The following is a 23637-nucleotide window of genomic DNA, read 5'->3' as shown; positions in this document are numbered from 1 at the left end:
CGTAAGAGCTGGTAGGTGTTGCTATAATATATAATCCACATATTGTTGTACTCTTGTACCTTATATTTTATGCTCTTGTATGAAGAATATTCCTGATCTTGCTGAAAAGCATAGTGATTTGGGCTTAGTGTTGAGGAAGATGGAAATGACATGATGATTGCGTGACTGGTCTGTTAGGAAAAGAATTAATTCAACAAGGTCTTCTCTATCCCTCCGAAAAAGCTTAGGATCCTAGTACTAACCAGTGCTTGTGTATTACTGTGGTAAGATGGCTTTGGAATGGGGTATGGAGTGTAATATGTTTTGTTCCATTTAACTTAATTATTTGAACCACTGATAAGCTGGTACTGCATTTTTGACCAAATACAACTTTTTGGCCATTTTGGTTCAAAAATAGCAGTACAGTGTTCTGTTACTGAAATGCATTAATATTTTATTAGCATGCTTTCTCCACTGTGCTCAGTTCTGTAACATGCTGTAATTCTTTTGATCATTAATGTACTTCTTGTGAAGATTTTTAAACAGATCTTTGTATTTATTTTTATCAGCACTTTGCTGTCTCAGTAAGTCCTTCTAATATATCATGAGTTCAGCGCTAATTATTGTGTGAGAACATTTTCTGCTTAACTGTGAGAAGAAAAATAAATTCTAGGTAATTGCACTGTTTTATTGTTTTATATGACTACTGCAAGTAAAAAGGACATGGTGTGATTTCTAGTGTTTGTTTTAGTAACTGCCAAAATAGATATATGCCCAGTCTTGGAACTGCATTCTTTTCCTCTGTTTTTGAGTGGGGATAGAAGGGAAAAACTTAAAATAGTAAACTATAAGGTTTAGATCAATGTACTTTGTCGTTTTTGTGCCTTTAAAGTGTTAGTTCAGTGCATGAGAAATATTTATGAAGGTTACCTTGGCAAGCGTTTTTTCCAACTAAAGGAATTAAATTACACAAAAGGTTTAGTCAGGCTTCTTAGACCTTATTTTTCAAAATTGACGCGGCATTGGCTCAGGTCTTATTAGTGTGGAGACTGTATGTGTGACACTGAGAGCAGCATGGAAGCTAAAACCAGAAATACTATGTATACCATGTATACCATGTGAGAAAAGTCCACTGACTTTGGTTACAGGTTGTTGCAGGACATCGCTGACTTTGCATTAAGTCAGCAAGTAGCCTCAGACTGTGACATGCTCAGCCCTTTTGCAGTGGTCATCTTGCAGCTAGCACAATAATAACTACTTCCTGTGGTGGTTCATCTAAATTTCATTCAGCTGGCTTCTTTGAGGTCAAAGATACTGCATCAGGCTTTGAAGCACTGAAGGGAGGTGGAACAACTGAGAAATAAAGCCTGGGTTTTCAATATGCACCTAAATGAGGTGAATAAATGCTGATGTAGCTAAAATTGATACTGATATTCAGAGCTGTTCTAAGCAGTTCTAAGAACATAAAAAATACATTAAATAAATACACCAAATGTTTGTTACAGATTTGCTGCCTATTACCTCCAGAGTGTAACTCTCTCTGCCGCCCTCCAGTATTATTGATTATAAAACTGCCTGACCAATGGCAGCTTCATTGCATCATGTTTGCTCAGTTTCAAATTAGGGCAATATTTTTGTGTACTAACATGTTCACAGACAAGTTTAAAAATAAACCTGTATATGTAGAAAGCCATCCCTGAAAATAATTAGTTTCAGCTAGAAAGGCTGTTTGACTTCTTTCAGCTGGTCAGAGTTGCTGTTTTCTTCAGGAGTACTTCATGTATTGAATAAAATTTTAAAGAGTGAAACTTTGTCTAGAGTTAATTTTGCACAATTATTCCTCGAAGTCAGGACATAAGAAAGATAAATCACGTCATTATCTCAACTTTGTTGCACACTCTTTTCATTTTATAGTAAATGTTTTGCCTTGCAATCAGTCATCCATAAAGTGCTAGTAACACACTCTGAGAGGTATATGTGATTCATGAAGAATTTCAGCTGCTTTGGAGCCAATACCTTTCCTGATGCTCAGAATTCTCATAGAAGTCAGTGGGAGGTCTAGGTGTCTAAGGCTTTCAAGGATGAGACCCTACATTTTAAAGTTACGGCTGTCTCCTGATAGATAGTGAAAAGAGACAAAAATCTGCTTACTTTTAAATTCTGTAGATAAACCCATACCTATTCTCACTTCACCTCTTTCTATGTTATTGTACAGGACCACACCTGCTGATTGTCTGCTTTTAATTGTTTTCCACTACCAGAAAGATTTCTAGAAGCAAGCTCATACTTCGATAACCCAGTCAGAGGTGTATAAAGCTTTAAAAGTATAATCAAAGCACAACATTTTAGCTGATAAGAACTCCTGATTCTTCCATTTTTTTTAATTTAATTTAGCTGTCTGTTGTCTAGATTCAGTAACGCAGGAAGGATGTAAGTCAAATATATGTTGATGAAAGACCAAAAAAAACCTGCTTTGGAAAAGTTGTATTTTAGGGCAATATACTGTTAATTATTTCTCATGTTTTGTACATTTCATGCCAGTCACAGTGTGGAAGACATACACATCCTTTCCTTCAAAGCTGAAAATGCTAGAGCCATAGTATTCCTAGAAGTATTTGTGAAGTTGAAGGGGTGAAACACAAATCTGGCCACAAATTGATGGATTTATTTTCACTGGTTCTAGAAAGTGTTCTGGATATCTAATAGCTGATGCTAATGAAGAAAATATTTCCCTCCCTTTAGAATTTCAACATTCACCAGTCTGCACAGTTGGTTCCCCTATTGCATAATGGCATATTGTAATTGTAAATTGTGGTAGCTGTCTAAAAATCATAAAGCTCAGTTGGCTGTGTTAATGTCTTCTAAGCCCTGAAAAAAGTCAGCGCATTTTGATACAAAGCTTACAGAAGCCTATATAAGGTGACCAAATTTTGAAGGAGCGAAATGCATTTAGGTGCTCCACTTCGAAAACAGAGGACTAAGTAGTATGTGGTCCTGTAGGAAGCTTTCTTTTTGTTCTTCATCATATGGTAAAAGATATCTCATGTATGAAAACTTCAGTTTTAGAAGGGAAAATATCTAACTGCCATGTTTATGTTTCTAAAAGCAGAGAGATTGTCTAAATTTTCTGTGGCATATCCCTTTTAATGGGTGGAAGAGGAACTAGTACCTTCTCTTTTACTTTTCCTCAGCTCCTTAAAACAGTTAATCATTGTGGTTTCCTTGAATCTTTGTTGAAATTGCCAAATAGCTGCTCTCTCTAATTAATCTTCAAGGAATGAAACAGTAGAGACAAAGACCAGCTATGTCTTTCAGATATAGGTCTGTTTCTTCTAGTGTCTTCTTGCAGTCCCAAAAGACTCCTTGATTTCTCAGTACTATGACCCCAGGTATTCACAAGACTTACGCTGTTTTTTTGTGTTTTGGCTCTTCAGCCTGTTTATCTTAGCTCTAAAAAAATTCAAATGGCAGTCTTTTTCAAAATCAAAATGGGTCTGCTTTGAGTAGTTTACCCATTGAGATAATTAGCATTACCTTAAGAAGTCAAATGGCTCTTCAGGAGAATCAGTGTTGTTCTTCCAATGATTTTTTTTTTTTACACAGAAGACGAAAGCTTGCATTATCTTTTACATCTCTATAAATGCTTACATATAAAATATAAATTTGAGTAAAAAAATTACTATCAACAGGTTTTAAATCATGATTTTTCTGTTTCCATGACATCAACTAGAAAAATATATTGCTCTAGTGCTTAAGTATGCCATTTGCATAACAAATCGACTCATTGCTATTTAATATTTTTTTTTTTTTAGTACTGAAAACAGATCTTCATCTGATACAAAATAGGAACATGAGTACTTTGAAGCAAGCTCTTACTTTGGAATGAAAGTCAGCATGTCCTAAAGTAAAAATAAATAGGTCTTTACACAAGTTTAGGAAAAATACCAACAAAATGATTCATTAAGCTGTTTTTATCATCTGTTTATGATAGTTAAACACATTTGCTATGGTTTTAATGCTTTTTTAAGAGTTTATCATAAGGCTATAAAATGCTAATGAAGTACAAAACAATATGGAAGTTTTCAAATAGAATGAAAGTTAGTATTTTTTAAAGTAACTTTTACAAACCATTTATTCCATAACTCTGGTAATGACTCATACAAAATTCTTGCAATTTGCGTAGTTTGAAAACAGATCTTATAAAATGGTAGTATTTCAAGTTTGGAATTTGGTTAATGAAACAAGTACATAATCTAAATAAAAAAAAGACAATTATTGTTACTTAATCAGTTCTTGGGGACAGTCAAATTTACTGTTTTTAATTGTGTATTGCATAGTCTGCCATGACTCTAAATCACAGCTTCCAGACCTTAAGAAGTAATTCTTAATGCATCTTAATGTGTTTTTTCTGACTTGTTACAAGGAGCAAACATTTCTTAAATACATAAATGCCATTTAATGGTAAACTGGAATTAACGCTTTGTCTCTTAAAAATATATCAGGATGAAAGAGCTTTGCTTCTCAGAAATTTCACTTAAATATTCCTAGTTGAATTGGAATTGGGAGTATAGGACTTCATGGAAAGCCTTAATAGAGTTTGATATAAATCATGGGGAAGAGTTAGGTTACTGGGCTTCTTTATGGTTTTGAGGGTGACAGGCCTTTTCTAGAGTGCAGCATGATCAACTTGATTGTAGAAGGCAACCAAAGAGTTTTGCCTTGGGTATTTCAGTGTCACTTCACAATTCTGTTCCGTGGTTATCTTCTGTTAGGCTTTGAAAAGGGTGGTTTTATTCCTTAAAAATCAAAGACAAAAGCGTTCAGGCTTCAGCATGGGTATATTTGGTAGAAAGCATCAAAAAGAGTCTTTGCAGGCATGAACTTGGTTTTCTAAGACTTGGAAGCCATTGGTAGTAGGTTGTGCATTATGCTGTGGCACCCTGCTTGTGTTTTTTATGCTGTTGTCAGGCTCTTGCATACTCTCATCAGTGATTTGAGAACAGTGGACCATTCAAATTTTCTTACATTGTGGTGTTTCTTTTGGTGGGTGAATATATTAGAAACACTCCATTTAAATCACATAATTTTTGGCTATAATGTTTTTATCAGTTTTACGTGTATTCATGGTATGTTTATTTTTATTGTAAATCACAAAGGAAATTTCAAAGAAAAAAGGAAGATGCTGAATTTGGTTCTGTGAGCTGGAGTAAGACAGCATAATTTCTCTACAACTGTTTTTCTTGCAGTTGTGAACATATGACACTTCTGTTTGTAGTAAAGAAACTCAAAAATCCCAAACCAATCAAAGAAATTAGCAAGCTTATAATTTTAATAATGACCTTAGCTCAGGACATTAAGTTGGGAATTAATGATCAGTTAAGGTTAATGACTCAATGCCTTGAGTCATTAAACTCCAAGAAAATGCCCTGTACTTTGATTGTTTTTGTTTTATTGAAGGTAGGTTATAGAAGTTCCAAAAAAGGTATTTCCAAACACAAGGGGAATGAATATGAAAACAAAACATGTATTTTAGTATCTGCCTCCTTCTGCAGCCCCAGCATAGCTAAAAATACCATATGCTTATTAGAGTTTCGTAAATAAGTGTGAGGACTTCATGAGCAAAATCTTTCAGAACCACCTTTCTTTCTTTCTTTCTTTCTTATTTTGAATCAAGAACCTCAAATGTTTGGCAAAGCACAGGTTAACACTGCAGTGCTAGAACTGAACATCACCTTTTCTGTGAAGTTATTCCACAATGTCCCCTAAATAAGTAGTTATAAGCTATTGCAATAGTACAGTGCTGTGATCTGTACATAAGAATACAAGCCTTTGGATACGTGTTGTATGTAGCAGGTACATATTTGCATGTAAGTGGGTAATAAGTATTTTCATTGTAATCCGTATCTAATTTGTATGCTACTTACACGTCCAGGAGATGAAAAGTTGTGTATGTGAGCATTTAGCAGACAAGGAGTGCTTAAACGTGACGCCCTTTATTTTTCTATACTGGGCAGATGTAAGCTTAACAATATCCTACAAATAACTCTGTGTCCTTTTTGACATAAAGTAGTATATTTAAAGTAAGGTGTCTTAGTGAGATTTTCACTTTAAATAGAATAAGGGTTAAATGATAACTTGACTTATCTTTTAAATGACAAAAAATAAAGAAATTGCAAGACCTTTTCACACATTAGGCATGTATTGTCATTTATCATCCAGGTATCAGGCTAGCAGTGCGAAGTAATAAAACATATCATCGAAAAATGGGCTATAGGTCTGAATCACTCTTTCATTCCACCTCCCAGCTAACTGTAGTATTAAATCAAACAAGCAGAACATTTCCTTAGGCAACCATTGCCTTTTAATTTCCTGAAGAACCTTAAAATATCATTCATTACAAGTACTACACATATTTGGTTTTTAAAAGTCTCATAAATCAATACTAGGCTGACTGTAATAATTATTACAAGTTAGTGCATAATTTTCGTGCTGAAGGCTGCATGCAGAACTTTAGCATATGCAAACGAGGCAATTCAAACTGTGTATAGATATTAATATGAAGAAGCAGGTAACGAGGTGCAGGCTATGAATTATGCATCAAGAGTGCTGATCTTCAATGAGGAAAATGAATTCAGCATGTAATCTAATTAGTGATGGAAGTCTATTACATCTAACTGCAAAAGCAACCGTCCTTGAAACAAATTTATTTACAGTCCATGTTACCACTTGAAACAACTTTGAAATGATGTGTAAGACAACAGCTTAATTGTAAAAATTTTTTTGTTTGTTTGTTTCAGTTCTAGACCTGGAAGGCCTCCTAAGAGGACTCAAAGTGTCACCTCCCCAGAGAATTCTCATATCATGCCACATTCTGTCCCAGGCCTAATGTCTCCTGGAATCATCCCGCCAACAGGTAGGATCACTAGAAACACCTTCACATGGACAATCTGTTGAATTCATGGCTTACATCCGCCTGTTAATAAATTAAGTCTAGGAAATCAGCACCCAGCTATCACAAGGGAGTTCCCATAATGTAACATTATTGATACGTAAATGCATTATATGTAATGGAAATTCTGGCAGCGCAGTACTTTAAAATACAAATAGCCAAGCAAATAGTAATAATTTATATTTTTTTCCCATTCTTTATAAAAAAGCATTCAGAGCATGACTTACTTATCATTAGACAATAATCTCTCTATTCATTTTTAATAGATTGGTTATCTTCTGATTTTTTGCTGCTTTACTTGATTAGATAATGTCATTATGAATATAGTTGCCTGAAGAAATGGAGTTAAAATAGCTCCATGCTGCGCACACATTTTTCTTAATTTTTCATCCTGAAATTCTACTTTGATATTTCTCCTGAGGCCTTATACTAATGTAAAGTTCTGTAACAATCTGTTTCTTATACTACTGTTTTCCTTTGAAAGTTGCTGCAGCATCTCCTAGCAGTGACTTGTGCTTAGATATAGTTAAGAAAGGATATGTTGCAGGAAGGAGATGAACAGAGCCACCTGAAGACAGAGGCACCCAACTGTCAGGCTGTTGATGGCAGTGTCATATTTTCTCTCTTTGTGTTACAGATGAGGTAAATTTTCCCACTTGCTTCAGCAAAAGTCACCTGAGCTTCCACTTCTCCCTGCTTGTTTGCATGGCTCAGACTCAAGCACTGATTGTTTTCTAAGGCAAAGATAATAAGCTAGACAGATACAAATAGAGAGGACTATTACTGGGTCTTGGATATTGGATAGATGGGTGAATGTTTGAGTACCTGCCCATGATCACAAGTTTGTTAAAGAATGAACATGATTTTGGCATGGTTTTGGTCATAGCTGACTAAAAATATGCACAGTTCAGGAAATACCATATGCCAGAAACTGTTGGCAGTGTGGATGCAAATGTCTTGTCTGGAAAAGGGAAGAAAGTGAAGAGAGTTTAGCTCTCTGGACAAAAGTGGGGCCATGCCAATTTGCCTTAGGGCTCAAGAGCTGCTTTACAATAGTGAGATAGACACATAGCCAGAAATAATTTGTTAGAAATTAACAGTTTTTCAAAAGGCTAAAGATCAAGAAGAGTGACAAAATCAAGAGAAGTCAGATGGGCTGGTAAAGAGAGAGTTATAAAGTAAATAGAGGGAAGGAGGAATGACACTGAGAGTGCAGTCAGGCACAGGAGGGCGTCAGGCAAGTAGGACTCACCGTGGTAGTCTGGGCAATTGTGACCAGCAAAAAAATGAATCCAGTTTGAAATATCTTGAACAGTAGTATTTACAGGATAAAATCCAGTGAAGGAGATGGAGTTGATGCAGAATGAATGTAATGTGAGAATAATAGGGTCTGTGTGGGAAAAGAACAAAAGTTTTTTTAGGGTACAAGCATTTGTGTTTATGAGGGAGAGATTAAAAATTGCAGAAGCAAAGACATTATTTGTGGGAAGTAAGAAAATATCAAAGAAAAAATGCATGTAAAAAGTACAAAGGAGATGACATGAAAGAAATCAGTAACAAGCAGGTCAAAAAGAGAGAGACAGGAAAAAAACCCCTGTCAACAGTACCGTTTGGGATTTTGTGTTACAGTTAATATGTAAGAGCAGATCACCTCTTGACATAGTATCTTCTGGGGATTTTTTTGCAATTTTTTTTCTTCTAAGAAAGCAGCTTAAAACCACAACTAATGCCTAAAGTATCCAGTTTCTCTCTAGTTCTTTAAAGGCGGTCATAAGAAGTTAATGATAAAAATACATAGTACTGAAAACACAGATACAATTTCTTAGAATATCAGCCCACAAAACCAGATACAGGTCTTTTAAAAATGATAATTAAAAAAACCCACCAAAACCCAAACAAATTCAAAATTAAAGGAGATAGGAATATGTAAGATTATAATTCATCAAATCCTTTTAGGATGGTGATGCTATGTAAGTCTCTTGCGGAAGAGGAAAGGTTTAAATGAAATCGTCATTAAGTTTGAGCTGGTTTCACATTACATGGCTTACCACAAGAGAAGGGGTGAGCATGATTGTTTTCCCATTGTGGTGATGTTGAGTCTCAAACAGCACGAAAAATGTAAACATTGACACTGTTTGAAGCACACTCTAGGGTATAGTGTTCCACAGAGTATGGCTCAGCAAAGGTAAGGAGCAGCGTTACATAACTGTCATTCCAGCATTTTATAGACAGGCAAGCATAAAAATGGACTTAAAGATTGTGTGTGTTCAAAACAATGAATAGTGCATCTGCATTGTAAGGACAAAAACTACTGTAAGAGCCTTACCAAGAAAGAGCTGTTAGAACTGCAATAGATGATGTAGATGCCATTATGTTCTACCATGTTAGTTGATACAAGAAAATCCTTGTCACTGTGAACATTTTCCTTCATGTTTTCACTGTATACTTGTAGAACCACAGAATAGTTGGGGTTGGCAGGCATCACTGGAGATCATCTGGTCCAGCCTCCCCTGTTCAAGGTAGGGTCTTTGTTGGTTGTTCAGGGCTGCATGCAGTTGTAGTTTGAGTATCTTCAAGAATGGAGACTCTACAGCATTTCTTTTCAACTTGTTCCGGTGTTTGACTACTCACAAAATAAAGTATTTTTCCTACTTTTCAGTGGAATTTCATGTATTTCAGGTTTTGTCTATTGGCCAACAGTGAAAAGTCTGGTTGCATCTTTACTTAGTCCCCATCAGGTACTTGTACGTATTGAAAGATAGACCCCCTTCCCATGCCTTTCCAGTTGAGCAGTCCCAGTTCTCGGAGCCTCTCTTCCTGTATCAGGTGCTCCAACCCCTTAATCATCTTTGTGGACGTAAGATGACTCTGAGAAGTTTATGATATTTGAATTTCCTGTTTGGATCCAGCTCTTAAGCAGAAAAAAATCAAAGTAATAAATTAAGTGCTCTCCCCCTCCCTTCTCTGTCTTTTTTTGGTACCAAGTTCTTCTTTTTAAGCTTTCTGATTAATTTAATAATCTGAGTATAATAACTAACTTTTTTTTCCTGCCTACAAAAGAGTGTAAGTGATCACACAAACAATTATGTGCCATTTAATGCTCTTTAAGTATCAGAGATCTGCAGTTAGTAGGTGAATCTAAGATATACAATGCTATGAATTAACATTGTGAAAATCTTCCTCTTTCTGAATTCTGCCATATACTACAGAAATACACGTTTGAAGGTGGAAACTGCTTTCTAAAGGGACTGGTTCTGCATGCATTGTTTATGTGTGCAAATAATATTGGTACAAAACTGTATGCTGAGACTTCTCATGAAATGTCATGATTATATGTTTTCATAGGAGGCCAACTTCAGGAACCCTTAAAAATCTACTCTGTTACTGGTCCAGTCTGAAAACCCATGCAGAGAATCTCACATCATCACTTAGAATGAATTTGCTTTAGAGAGCATGAATTTTAGGGAGCATAAATTGAAAAAGTGAGGATCACCTCTTGGGTGATACTCTGTTCATTTTATCACAAGATTCATAAATACTACCCACAGTTACTGGTCTGTCCACTGTCTTTCATTAGTGTGAATTTACAGAATGTTCCAAAGTTCAGAAAAGACTGGTCAGCTGATGAAAGACAGTCTTATGTTTATTAAAATAAATGTAGGACCCTTGAAGGTGTGACAAAATGAGGAATGCGTAGCAACAGGAAATGAATAGCTTCTTGAATTGTCCGAACTGTTAAAATCTGTCTGTGTTACAAGTGGTGTAGTCAGAAGAAAGAAGAATTTGGTGTAGGTTCAGACAGGTGTGCTGTCTTCTCAGGCTTATATGGATAATGTCTTGAAGCCCTTCCAAAACTAGATGGCTCATTGTAGTTAACTTTGATCTGCAGTTCTGTGTGTATTGCAGATCTTTTCTTGGCTAATGTGCTTAGAAGCCTTCAGAAGTTGTCTGAAGTTGAAATGGTAGACAAATGTGATAAGTCAGAAAAGCAGTGCTGTAATTCCTGAGTAGAGTGTATGATACACATTGTGCTCTGTATTTTGTCTGTAGTTTCTATATAATGTATAAAATTATGCTTCTGTTATAAAATTAACTTTTATTCTTTTGTTAATTATTCTTTAGTATTTTAGGGTTTGAAACCATTTTATAAAGGTCTTGAGATAATTCTTCTGCAGCTTGTTCTACTGAGTCTATAAGCTACAGGCAATGAAACAAACTACAAAACTCTTTTACTTCAGGAGCTTCAACTTTCAAAGATAAAATATGATTATAGATTGCTTTTGGAAATCACTATTATAGGGCATGATAAGAATACTACTTTGCTTGTATCTATATGTATATAGATGTGTCTTGGTCAATTAAAAAAAGTAATTTCAAAGAACCTTACATGTTGAATTTATTACATTAATTTATATTAATCTCAGTAATTATTGTTGCTATTACTACTACTTTGAATAGGTTTGTTTTACGATGGGTACTTCTGGCCATCTATTCCGTATTTAATACCAGACTTACCTTTTCCAGTGTAAAGATACTAAGCTTCCTCTGAAATGTTTCATATGTATGAATTCGAACTACTTTCCTGTAGTAAACTCCTGTTCTTTTTTTTTTTTTCACATGTGATAATCTGAAGATGTAATTTCTGATTTAATCCTTATTTTCTCTCTTACTGTGTGCCTGAATCAGTAAGATTTTATTCCAGCTTCCATCCTGTATAAAACTCTCTGAGCCACGAAGCATTTTTTGTGAAGGGTTAGAGTAAGGAGTGAACTGAAAGGTTTTGTATAGATTATTTGAGGTTGGAGGACAAATGGAGTTCACAGATGCAGCTGTTGATAAAGTGTGCCAATGTTTCTGCTAAAGTAGAAGATGGAATTATTTGGTGTTTAAAGAAAGATTAATCAATTAGATAATTTCATTTTCTCTGGCTCCCAGTTATTGATGTTGTATTAGGCAGAACTTAATGGCTAAAATATAATTATAATTGTTATTATAGTCACATCATATTGGATAGTGCCAAGAAACAAAGTCTACAGTTGGAAGGATTTTCTCCTGGTCAGCTCAGTCCTGTAAGGTTTTCAGAATGTATTTAACTTACTGAAGTGAATAGAGTTGATTTCAATAAGTATTCTAGGTTCTAGAAATTAAACTTGAGTTACATACTTAGTAATTTCAAGAAACAAACCTGTTCAGTTATTTATTTTACATAGTGTGTACATTTTGTGATCCTGTGTTGGTTAAAAAGATAGACATTAATAAAATCGTGTGGCTATTGCTTACTTCTTTTACAATGCATTCCATGTTAACAGCACAGTGTTTTGTTTATTAGTGTTTAATCATTTTTAATGTTGGCATTGCTTTTGATTTGTGTTACAGAATGATGTGCTGTTTATTGGTTGGGACTGAGCTAACTTACTGTAAAAATAAGCAACAGAATCCTGCTTTCAGAGTGATAAACTGTAACTTAATTCAGGAAACTGAATCAGATGACACAAACATTTTTGCACTTCATTAAGGAAGTAGCCACTATAATTAAATCGAAAGCTTCTATCGTTCACCAGTTGATGCATCAGTGGGAAGATACACTGACTCAACTCTGTAAATACATTGTTTCATAGTTCTTAAACTCATAATTAAGGTGTAATTCAGGCCACCTGTCCTCTTCTGAAAACACTGTCATAACTTTGTCATATAATCATCCTATTGAAAGGCTGTCTATCTTCTACTTTACCACAAGAGACTTTCTCACTGAAAAACAGTTCTGGAAGCTCACTAGTAAGTTCCAATGAGTCCCTTGTATTCACTGATTAATAATTAAGTTGGTTTTCCATGTAGCCACAAATTATGTGAAAATCGCCAAATCAGGTAATTGTTTCAGCAACTATTAGGGTAAGAATACAAGACACAGTGGAAACTTGAGTGCTTAGCTGTATAATCTCAGCCATATGAAAATACATTATTTTCTGAGGAAATAGAGAATCTTTTTTTATTAAAAAGTTTTAATCAGTAATAACTTGTACATTTTGCAGTATTATACCATGGAACACTACGTATATTCAAAGTCTACAGGATAGTAATGGAAGACATCAAGTCAGAGAGTCAAATCTCATGCAGGTCTACCCACTGCGTGTTGGGAAGAATCCCCAGGCTGAACTGTTTCCAGAAATGCTCACAGCTCTTTTGATATAAAGGAAATAAGTTGGTTCACTTCAAAAAAGACTCTGGGATTAAATATTTAATCAGCGAGGATAGTCCGGTATCTTGATACTGTCAAGGTACTCAAAAGTAAACTGAGGAGTGAAGTTATTTTGCATCTTCTACTTGCATTTTGTGACCATTTAGTGTTAGGTTGTGATGTGCACAGATTTGTTGCTTTTCAGTGGAAAAATCTGAGATACAAATTTTTTGTTTCTTCCCGGATCACAGAATAATTTTGCCTTCTGCAGGCAAAGGGTGTAATGCTATTGATTTGTTGATTTCCCCATTTCTGTACCAGTTATGTAGGATCCCAGTTGAAGGACTGTATTCTGTGAAGATGAGCTATTAGAAGATATTAGTAGAGCCTCTAATGATGTGTGTTATTTTTCATGTATGTGTAGCTTTGCTAAATCAGGGTAGGTTTAACATGATCAAAAAAAACCAGTGTCCCTGACTCTAGAAGTGGTCCTCACCCAAACTGCAGTTTCTTTTTTCAAATTATAGAAGTATATTAAACATCTTGAGGAAAAAGACCCCCACTTCTCAAAGGAATGATCATTTTGTTTAGCCATCAGGGTTTCCTATAAAACAAATAACATGCAAACCAAAACAAAATACAGAACTGCAGCAAACTCTTGGTATAAAAGAAAGCATTTAAAATCATATTCCTAAAGGGAGGTATGTGGTGAAGTTATCGGTGACTAAATTTGGACTTTGTAATGGAAGCATTTACAAGTGATTACTGCAGCTTTCTGAATTCCAGCATACTACTACTTGTAATTGAGAGTAAAAAGATATTGAAAAGATACATATTGCAGAATATACTGATTGTTCCATAAAATTTAGTTATTCACCATGTAAGCTTACAAATTCTGGGAAATACTGAGATTTCCTTGTGGCTCAAATTTCAGTATTTCAGGCATGCTTTCAACATAAAAACATCAAGATAATCATGCTTCTCTGCAGTTTTTCTTATAAAAAACTTGATATTTTTCCAACCACTCTTGCTTTTTAATGGGAACATTTAGCTGAATAATTCAATACCCAATCATGTAATTTCTAATTAGTTCAAAACTAAACTTTCACAGAGCAAACAGTGCACTGCTATTTTAGACATCAAATACAGAGCATTATTTTATTAAACACTGCCACTAGAAATGAACCTGACCTGGTGAATTTGGTATAATATCTATCTCAGTCTTATAAACACATTGGTCTTTTACCTGAACAATGTTGACTGCCATATCGATATAGTAAGATCGTGCTTGTTAGAGTAAGTCTAGCAAGGTCTGCTACAAAGCTCAGTTTCATCATGTTGCTGCTATGGAATTGCATCATGATGATGACATGAAGTTCTTGAATGCTATCAAGGTAGTGTTCTATCTCCTTTACAGAATTAGACTACTTATGTCCTTGCATGACATGATCAGTGAAGGGTGAATGATTTTTTTCCTCTTCAATTTATATTTAATCTGCTACCAGTGCTACATACAGCATTCAATAAAAAATTACTTCAAATTTATATATTCAAAAGTTATGGTCCATGATTTAATTATAATACATTTGGGGATTCTCTAAAATACAAGAAGAAACTGAACTGCAGCTTAATGTATTTAACTTGTTTTTTGTTTTTTTTTTTTTTTATTTTTTTTTTATATGATTATCTCCTGGTTAAGAACAATGTGTGCTACAGAGTATTACAGATCTCATGCAAGTACTTAAATACGAAGGGAATATCCAGGAAAGACATGAGGTAGTCTAGGTGTTTTTGTTACATGGTACAGGATGTAGGTGAACTTAAGAATTTACTCAGGTAAATGATGATAACTTCAAGATAAATATGCAAGTAAACATTATTATATCTGGGCAGCTTTAGACGACTACAACTCAAGAGAAAAAAAAGAATGAGCTAATTACTATATTAGTTGGTTTTAGTAATATTTCTTTTAAAGTCACCTGTGTTTGATAACAGCTTGGAAAGGTCAAGCATCTAATGATCACATCATATCTAGCCTTTCAGGCAAAAAGCTTATCGAACACAAAATGAACATAGTTTTCCAAGCAGAACCAAGTGACTATCAGTTGTCCTAGTAACTTACATCTCTAGTATCATTGCCTGCATGAATTTCATAAGATAGAATAGCATACTGGTAGAATTATAATGAGTGCACTATCAGTTGTGCACAGTGCACTGTACTGTTGTTGCTATTAGTGTTGTCCTGTGTAGTATATTAGACCTATCATAAAGTAGTCTTAACTGGGAGAAGGTTTTTGAAGAGGAAGGTTGTTCTGCTCCAAGTCCTGGATTCAGAATTCCAGGGCCAGATTGTTGTTCAGACTTGGTTTCAGGTCATCTGCAAGTTGCTTAGCTTTTATCTTCTTGTTTGCAAATCAGAGAGTATTAGTATCAGAACTGTATTGTGATGTGAAGTTAACCATGTAGAAAGACGTGCTGATGAACTCTATTGCAGATGTAAAACGGTCTTGCACTTGCTGCTCACAAGCGCTGCCTCCAAGAGCTTGTGGTTTAGGAAAACTCATGCTATTGACCTGAGTTTCCATGCCTGCAATCTGCTAAGTCTGAAACCCTCATTTTACTTTCTTCAGGTGAGAAGACTTTTATTACTTTAAGATGCAGAAACAGGTAGCTATGTTGGTTGTTTGCTGTGTATCTGAGGCAGTAATTGGAAAGGCAAACATAGTGGAAAGGAAAGGGATAGAAAGGGGGATTAAAAAATTGTATCTGTGATGGATAAAGTGAGAGAGAAAGGGGGAGGGAAGAGGCAGTGTCGTTATTTAAGAGTTGGTATAACCAGCTTATTTAATGTAATACAAGTTTGTTTGCTATTCTTTATTAATTTGTGACTATTGAGATACCACAAAGTTATGTTGTTACAGTATTTGTATCATTGCTTTCAGGGGTTGTCCTCTTTCAGAAGTGCATATTCAGGAGCCTGCATTTTGTCTTTCTGAAATGTTTTTTTAGTTATGAATGTTTTACAAGTAACTCTTCAATCGTCTCCTTTCAGTCCAGTCTTAATTGCAATGAGATACTGTGTTCAAGCTGTCAGCAAAGAATAAACTGTTACTGCTACTAGTATTAGAGACATGACTACTATGGACACTTAGAAAAGAAATCTTAGATTGAGAATGTTGCTGTTATTACACTGCTTTGATGAGGTCATAAATTAATGATGTGCTAGTTTCTGACGATGAAATCAGTAGCATGCTAGGACTGAGTAAGCTGGCAAAAGGAAAACTGCACCCAGTCAAGACCAAATTAATAATGTCACTGAGTCGTTTTAACTCATCAAAATGCATAGCAGTGGCAGACAGAGAGACAGTGTGCTGGCAAGTTTTACTGAAACGTAAGGTTTTGTCGACATTACTTTTTCGTTAGGTGGTGGCTGAGATTTAGGTTGATATAGGGGAAGTAGAACAAGTTGCAGGGAGTGTTTTAAATGGGCAGATGCATCTACTAAATTTCCTTTATCTTTATTATGCTGTCTGATATTACAGGCAGTAGGACCACATACATGGCTTGAACAATCTGGCTGCCCTTCCTGAGAGGAACATGAATAGAATAGCATTGCTTTCTGTGGGCTACTTTTTTAGAAGAATGTTTCTGGCACTTGTAGTGAAAATACAGAGTTCAAAACATGAGGTGATATCAGTTGTGTATTCCAAGAATTTCCATTTATGACTACATCAGGTTACTGGATCTGCCTTTCTAGGAACCATGAAAATCAAGGGTAAGATCGTAGATAAGCAACATCACTACTAAAAATGGTGTAATTTTTTTGTTATGACAGTAGACTAATCATATGCTATGATGCATCAATCCAATGTGTGGAGACCTAGATATAATTACTGTATTAGAAAGCTGATTCTGTAAAGTCACTGAAGCTTGGACTTCAGATGGTGAGAAAAGCTGTTTAACACAGTGCAAACAATGATAGGTTTTCCCTGTACCCTTGCTTAATAAATGTGTATAAATATGGAAATAAAAGGACTATGTTACTTGGGCAGTTTAATAACCAGGTAACTTACTGCATCATGACAGTACATTCTTTTTGCAAATACCAGACTACCAACAAAAAGAAGAAAATAAACCAACCCAATACCTGAATGGATTTCAGCATGCCATCAGTATTCAGTGCAAGTGTTTGAGAAGAGAAAGGTAATTTCTTGTGAATCAGTGCATTTGGTTTGGAAAGTATCTCAAAAGATTCTAGCAGATTAGTATTTCATTCAAGTGAAAGAAAACAGTAGTTCCTGTGCACTTGGTCACTGTGTGACAAAATAATTTTTTAATCTTTTTTTTCTTCTGTTGAAAGGTCAAATTATATTTGGCCTTTGAAGTCTCAGATATACAGCTGCTGAACACATTGAGGACAATATACTCCTAGAGGTGAATGACAAAAATTATAGCACTTTTGCCTCTATAGTACATAGCAATGTGAGATTCATGTTTATGGAATAACTCATTATGACATTTGAGTTTCCTACATACAGAAAAAAAAAAAATACAGCCAGAAGAGCATTTGTATATAAATTGATTTCTGTTAGTCCCTGGTCTAAAATGCTGTATGGTAAGACAATGAGTAACATGTATATAGAACCAAAATAAAGAAGTATTATCATTGTAGATAAGGTAAATGAAAGAAATCCTGAATGCTTACATCCCAGGAAGGTCTCGGCAGGAAATGCTACTATTTAGGCTATTGTTCCTGTAAAGAATATGACTTTTATGGCTGCATTTGTACCAATAAATAAAATACTTCAGAGCTTTTCTTTGTAATGGAGAGCAGGCTTGCATCCTGCAGCTTATGAGTGCAGTTCTAAACTCTTACTACAGTCTTTCCCAATCTACAAGAAAAAAATTGTTATTTTCTCTTGAGGAGCTGTTCCTGGCCAATTCCGTTTCTTGTACAGTCCATGGCCAATTCAGAACATATTATGTAGGTATACTACCAGATTACTACTAGGACAAATATTTCACTTACTGAGTTTCTAGTATGGTTTTTGTTTAAAGAAACAAGAGGAAAAGTGCTTTTTTTTGTGGAAGTTTTATCTTTTATTAGACCAAGATCCAAAAATTTACAAGCTTGGAACACAAGCACTTACTCATGTCTGTTAAATGAAGTTAATCACTACTAAGGTATAAAAGCATCTGAAAGCAATTAAAAATGCTTATATGGAAATGCTGCTTTAAGTATAAGCAACTTGTTTTTTCCACCTTCTGCTCAATAGCTGGATGCCATTTGTCCAGTGCATGTTAAAGATGGTGATTTTTTTTTCATTAAAATCTCTTGCAGTAGATACTTTGGTTTTGGCGTCTTTAATTGCTTTCTTCTTCACTCCAGGAAAAAGTGCTTGATCTTTCGAATTTACCTTTCCTCTTTCTGCTGTTCTGGAGGCCCCAAGTTAACTTCCTGATGATGAAAAAGGAAAAAAACCCAACATATATTTTTCTATATGTATGGTGCCCTTATCCCTGTGCACAAAAAGAAGCAATCAGTCCAAACACAGGAGAATTACCATAATCACATCTACTCAGAAGTTTGAGGAACTGTTAGCTTATTTTTCACTTGGAAGCAAATATTTTAAATTAATCCTTTTTTTTTTTTATTTTTTAGTGGAAAATTTAAAGTCATCAGGATAGCCACAGTTGTACCTACGTGTACTGAAACTGCTGCCAGCTGAGTGTTTAAGTTACAGATAATCATACACAAAATTTGTTTTTTAACACACTTCTGTCTGCATAATTTTCTCAAGAAAAATATTTGCTTTTAAAATACTTTGCTAGCTGCAAAAGCTTTATAGTGTCAGTAGAGTTTGTTATTATCATTCTGGTGTTTTATGATCTGGTGGTGTTTTATTTGCCACTTACTTATTTCAATTTCCACTTATATTACCAAGAGTGAGTTTGCTGATATCAGCCAAAATATTAAGCTTAGTACTGAGAGGCTGTGTCATCTCAAAGTATTTTGAGTTCCAAGTAACATGTTCTGAGCAAATACTTACTCTGTGTGGATGTGAATGATAGATTTCCTACAGGTGGTCTGGGATCTCACCTTTGCTTGTGACTTCTTCTTTGTAACTCTCCCCTCAAAAACTAATAAACCAACTAGAATATGTTAATTCTTTATCCACCCTAATTTGAGAGACATTTTCCTTAAGGAGCCCTGGAAATTTCACTGGTTCCAGATTACACAGATTTAGCCTTGGCATGAATTTTGAACTATATAAATTCTGCTTTTTAAACTCACAGAACAGTGTTAGAAGTATTTTAATTTACCTTTCTTTTTCCTGTTTCTTTCTCAAATCTACTGTTTTTTTATTTAAAATTCAGATTTATTTCATCAAATCTTTAATATTGGAAAGAAATATTTTTGGATAGGTAACAAGAAATATTTTTGGATAGGTAACAAGAAATGAAGAGTATCTGTAATTCCAAATAAGATTTTCCCTGTGATGTTTTTCCTTACCATTCATTCCAAATATTTAATTCCCTAGTCCTGTCTAGGTGATCAGACAAGAGTATCACAGAACTTTCTTTGGCCACTGGACTGGTACTTTAAACGTTAAAAAAAGTACCAGGATTTTGTGTGTACTTTTTCAAAGTTTTTATTTACTTTTTAGACTGTAGTTTTTATCAAGTAAGTTAATAGATTCAGTAGGTAGCCCAGATTAAAGTAGGGCATAGGCAAAACAGAAGGATATTTAATGTAGCCCTTATATAACTTGTAATCAAGTTGTGTGAAGGTTATTGCCAATGGATTTAATCTAATTTCTGTCTTACATCTTAGATTGTTTTAATTCAATGTAACCACAGAAACTGTATTTGCTCTGCCCTTGGAAAATCCTTTTTTGTGTGTGTTAAAATTGTGTGATAAGTGTTTTTTTTTTTTTTTTTGTTTTGGTCTGCAATCAAGAACTGTTTATATAACCTCTGAGATAACAATGTCTTTGGAGTTGTATTTCAATCTGCTTCATTGCCTCTTTTAGAATTATCCATGATTTAATTGTATTTACTCACTTAACACGGATCCATCTGTGGCCTGCTCCTAGTAGAAGGCTCCTCATTTCATCCTCAGTTACTAAATGCTAACAGCTCATGCATTGCTTTGTTCCATCTCACTTTTTGCATGATGTTGTTCCTATGGTTACTTAAAGTGATTCTTTCTGCCAGAGTGTACTATATAATTGTTCACTTTTTATATCTTCCTTTGGTATGCTTCCTGCTGCCCTGACTTTATCTCTGTATTCAAAAGTTGCTTTATCTTACATGATATGCTGACCTACAGATCTCAGTCTTTTTCATGAAAGAATTTGGAGTTGATTATAACTTAACTTTTTTGTGTGCATATGGGATATTGATGCCATAGTGTGTCGTATGATGCTTCCTAATTTCTTTGAATAATTTTGATTAGGCCACTAAATTTTGTCCACTATCTTGTCTTTTATATAAACTATAATATGCCCCTTCTGATCATTTTTCAAGTGATTTTGAGATTCCTCTGAATTCTTTCCCCTTTAAATTCCTTTCTACTTTAGGCTGTTGTGTTTTCATCAAACACAAAGCCAAATTTAAACAAAGATGCTTAGTTAAATTTCATTTACTGGTTTTGCTTTTAAGTCTACGATGTGCATAGGCTAGACTAGACTAGACTAGAATAGTCCAGTTGGAAGGGACTTACAACGATCATTTAGTCTTAGTGCCTGAACACTTCAGAGCTGACCAAAAACTAAAGCATGTTATGTAACTATATTTTGGCAAGATTATTAGTTGCATTGTAAACACATCAATGCTTGCGTTTGGAGCCCAACAGATTTATTTCCCTCATCCCTAGCTTGTTCACCAGTCATGATTCCTTTATCTCACCAGCCTGGCTAATCTAGTAAATGTGGGAGGTATGCCATTAGGTTATGTTCTTTTAAAGGAAAAAATAAAAAACCCTAAAGGCTAATAGGCCGCAAATGAAAGGGGCTTTCCAGTGCTAACATTGCTCATTATTTCTTCTAAGTGCATCTCATGGCCATTTTGTCAAATGTCTGAAGAAAATATGGACTTAAATTCTTACTCCTCTTTTTCTCCGTTTCTTCCTGCTTCCTAGCTGCTTCTCAGAAATCTTTCAGACAATGTGATAATTTTCAATTGCATTGTTTTTCTTTCATATACTGCATGCATCTTCTAGAAGAAACCTCATTGCCTGAGAAAATGGCTACTTAATGAGAAATCTTCAGCTTTGTATAACTGCCACAAAAAAGAAAAAAGAACTTTTCAAGACTATTTTGACAAATAAATCTTCTCATGCTGTCTTTGCATGATGTCTTTACTATAACAAGTTGCTGCAAAAATATCTGCTAAATGAAGACTCAATGATTTTATCATAGTGTGAAAATATTATTTGTGGTATTCGGGGCCAAAAATCATTATTCACAGAGCTTATCCCATGAAAGATCACCTATGAAGAGAATTTTCACAGTTCTTTAAAAATTGCAGTGGTGATGAAAAGTTCTTTTTTTTTTTTTTTTTTAGTAATTTCTCTTTTCTTTTGTTTTTAATATTTCTCATCTAGTTTATAGAGCTTGAAATCCATAATTCTCACCAGCATGCACAATGGACATCTCTTTGTTGCTGAGGCTTGCAAGATTCCTCGCTCCATGTTCGGCTGTTACCATCAACATTTTAATGTGAAATATACTATGTAAGAGTGCTTTAATTAGAGAGAGGGTGTGTTACAGAGAAGAGAGGTTTTTCAGTGCAGATATAAAAACAGTCTCAGCCTGTCATGAAAGCCAGAAGCAGAGGGAATGCTGGTAGATTTTTATAAATTCTTTTTGGTGTTGGAAATAATTTCAGATACTTCTCCTTCTTTGGTGTGTCACTGCCTTCAAGAAGGTGGTAGTAAGAACATATTTGCAATACAAAAGAGATCATTCATTGACAACCTGGTTGCTTCATTATTATAACATGACAAAAGAGCTTCCATTCCTGAGTTAGTACCTCTGTGTGGTGCATGTACAATATGAACATGCTAATTCAGATATTTCAGTACTATGCTCCACTAAATGAAATAAATAGGCCCATAATCATCACTTGAGTATCACCCCTTTAGGTTTATTCAAGTGAACAGAACTGCATCTTTCTGAGCATGTTTTGAGATTTTCTGTATGCTCTGATGAATTCATATTTTCAAGTTTTTCTATGCAGCAGGAAAAAGCACAATGATATGGTGGGTTCTATATTATATGAAAGGGACTGAGATACCTGTTGATATCCTACTCTGCACCAGATTTCTGCCCCTAATTCTTTTGGCAGTATCTTTTGGGACCAACCACTGAGAGTCTTGTTCAGTAGAGTTCCTACTGATAACCCTGTTACTGCTGATGTGGGCCAGATTTGATCAGTAATCCAGCTGGGAAAGACTCAATCCAGTAGATGCTTTGCATTCTTTAGCAATATGTGCTCTGGCATTAAATCTAGTTTTTTGATTAAAAGGTGAATGTTTATGTTGTGATATCAGTTTGCCTCCCTAATTTGATTTTAATACGAAGTGGAACAAAGAGAAAAAAACACAGTGTTCTCTTCTGTCTTGTCCAACAGGATCTATTTTTTAATTTTTTGCATAGAGTCCTTGAAAGAAAGAATGTTTAATAGAAATGTTTTTATTCTTTAAAGAACAGTATGAAGCCATGTGTCGTTTTGAGACTTACTTCATTTTTATAAGGTTTAAATGTCTAAAGTGTTTCAAACTTTTCTGAAGTAGAGGTTTTAATCAAGTAAATATAAAGGATGTTGAGAGAATTTTGTAGTAGTTCTTTATGAGCTTAAAACTAATTCTTAAGGAACTATCTACCTACATGTAGAATTCCATATCATCAGATTCAATTTTTTTTTTAGAAACGGCAAACATACAAGTAAGTATCTTCACTGCATTTTCGCTATCCAAGGAAAGTAACAAATTTTGCCTATGTTTAGCTGTTAAAAAAGTTAGCTATCAAGGAGGAGATTCATCTGCTAATATATCATAAATGTAGCTGTTAAAATCTTAGCAAGTAATCTCTTTTCATAGCTAGTGGAAAGTAGCAGACATCTCTAGAGGGTGATACATCTCAGTATAAGATAGGTCACATGAATCACCCTCTGGAAATGCCCACGTCTCTTCATTGACTGTAGGCAACCTAGACAAAGAGTTTGGACTGAATGCTTAAATTTTAGAAGGTTAATGTGAAATTAGATGGGTGAAACTGTCAATTAAGGTAAATTATTTTCAAAGTGTGGATGCAAATCTGTGCCTATACATTGTCTGTTAGATGAATCAGTGGAAGCGATTGATACATTTTACAGTATTTGAAGAAGCTGAGTATGTTCTGCATATAGTAACAAAAAGAAATAATACATTTTTTATTCTTTCATTTGCACAAAATGTTGCATGTCACATGTGTAATTTAGAAGGCAGTCACATCTCATTTTAGTCAAGGATTGAAACTTCTGAGATCCC

At 34.7% G+C, this 23637-nt stretch overlaps 1 protein-coding gene across 5 annotated transcripts in view; it reads left to right on the top strand.

Annotated features, from left to right (window-relative positions):
* DACH1 (dachshund family transcription factor 1) overlaps positions 1-23637 on the top strand; it is a 374062-nt gene that overhangs the window by 141073 nt on the left and 209352 nt on the right. For all 5 annotated transcript variants that reach the window (XM_057424085.1, XM_057424083.1, XM_057424081.1 and 2 more), the window contains exon 2: positions 6777-6892. In XM_057424085.1, coding sequence (XP_057280068.1) covers positions 6777-6892 — 116 coding nt within the window. The remainder of the gene's footprint in view (positions 1-6776; positions 6893-23637) is intronic.

This window comes from Pezoporus wallicus, unplaced genomic scaffold (genome assembly GCF_028554395.1).
Source record: "Pezoporus wallicus isolate ANWC-B61680 ecotype Strahan unplaced genomic scaffold, APGP_CSIRO_Pwel_v1 contig_16, whole genome shotgun sequence".
Classification (NCBI taxonomy): domain Eukaryota; kingdom Metazoa; phylum Chordata; class Aves; order Psittaciformes; family Psittacidae; genus Pezoporus; species Pezoporus wallicus.
The sequence above is the reverse complement of the archived record's forward strand: the minus strand, read 5'-3'. Positions and strand labels throughout refer to the sequence as shown.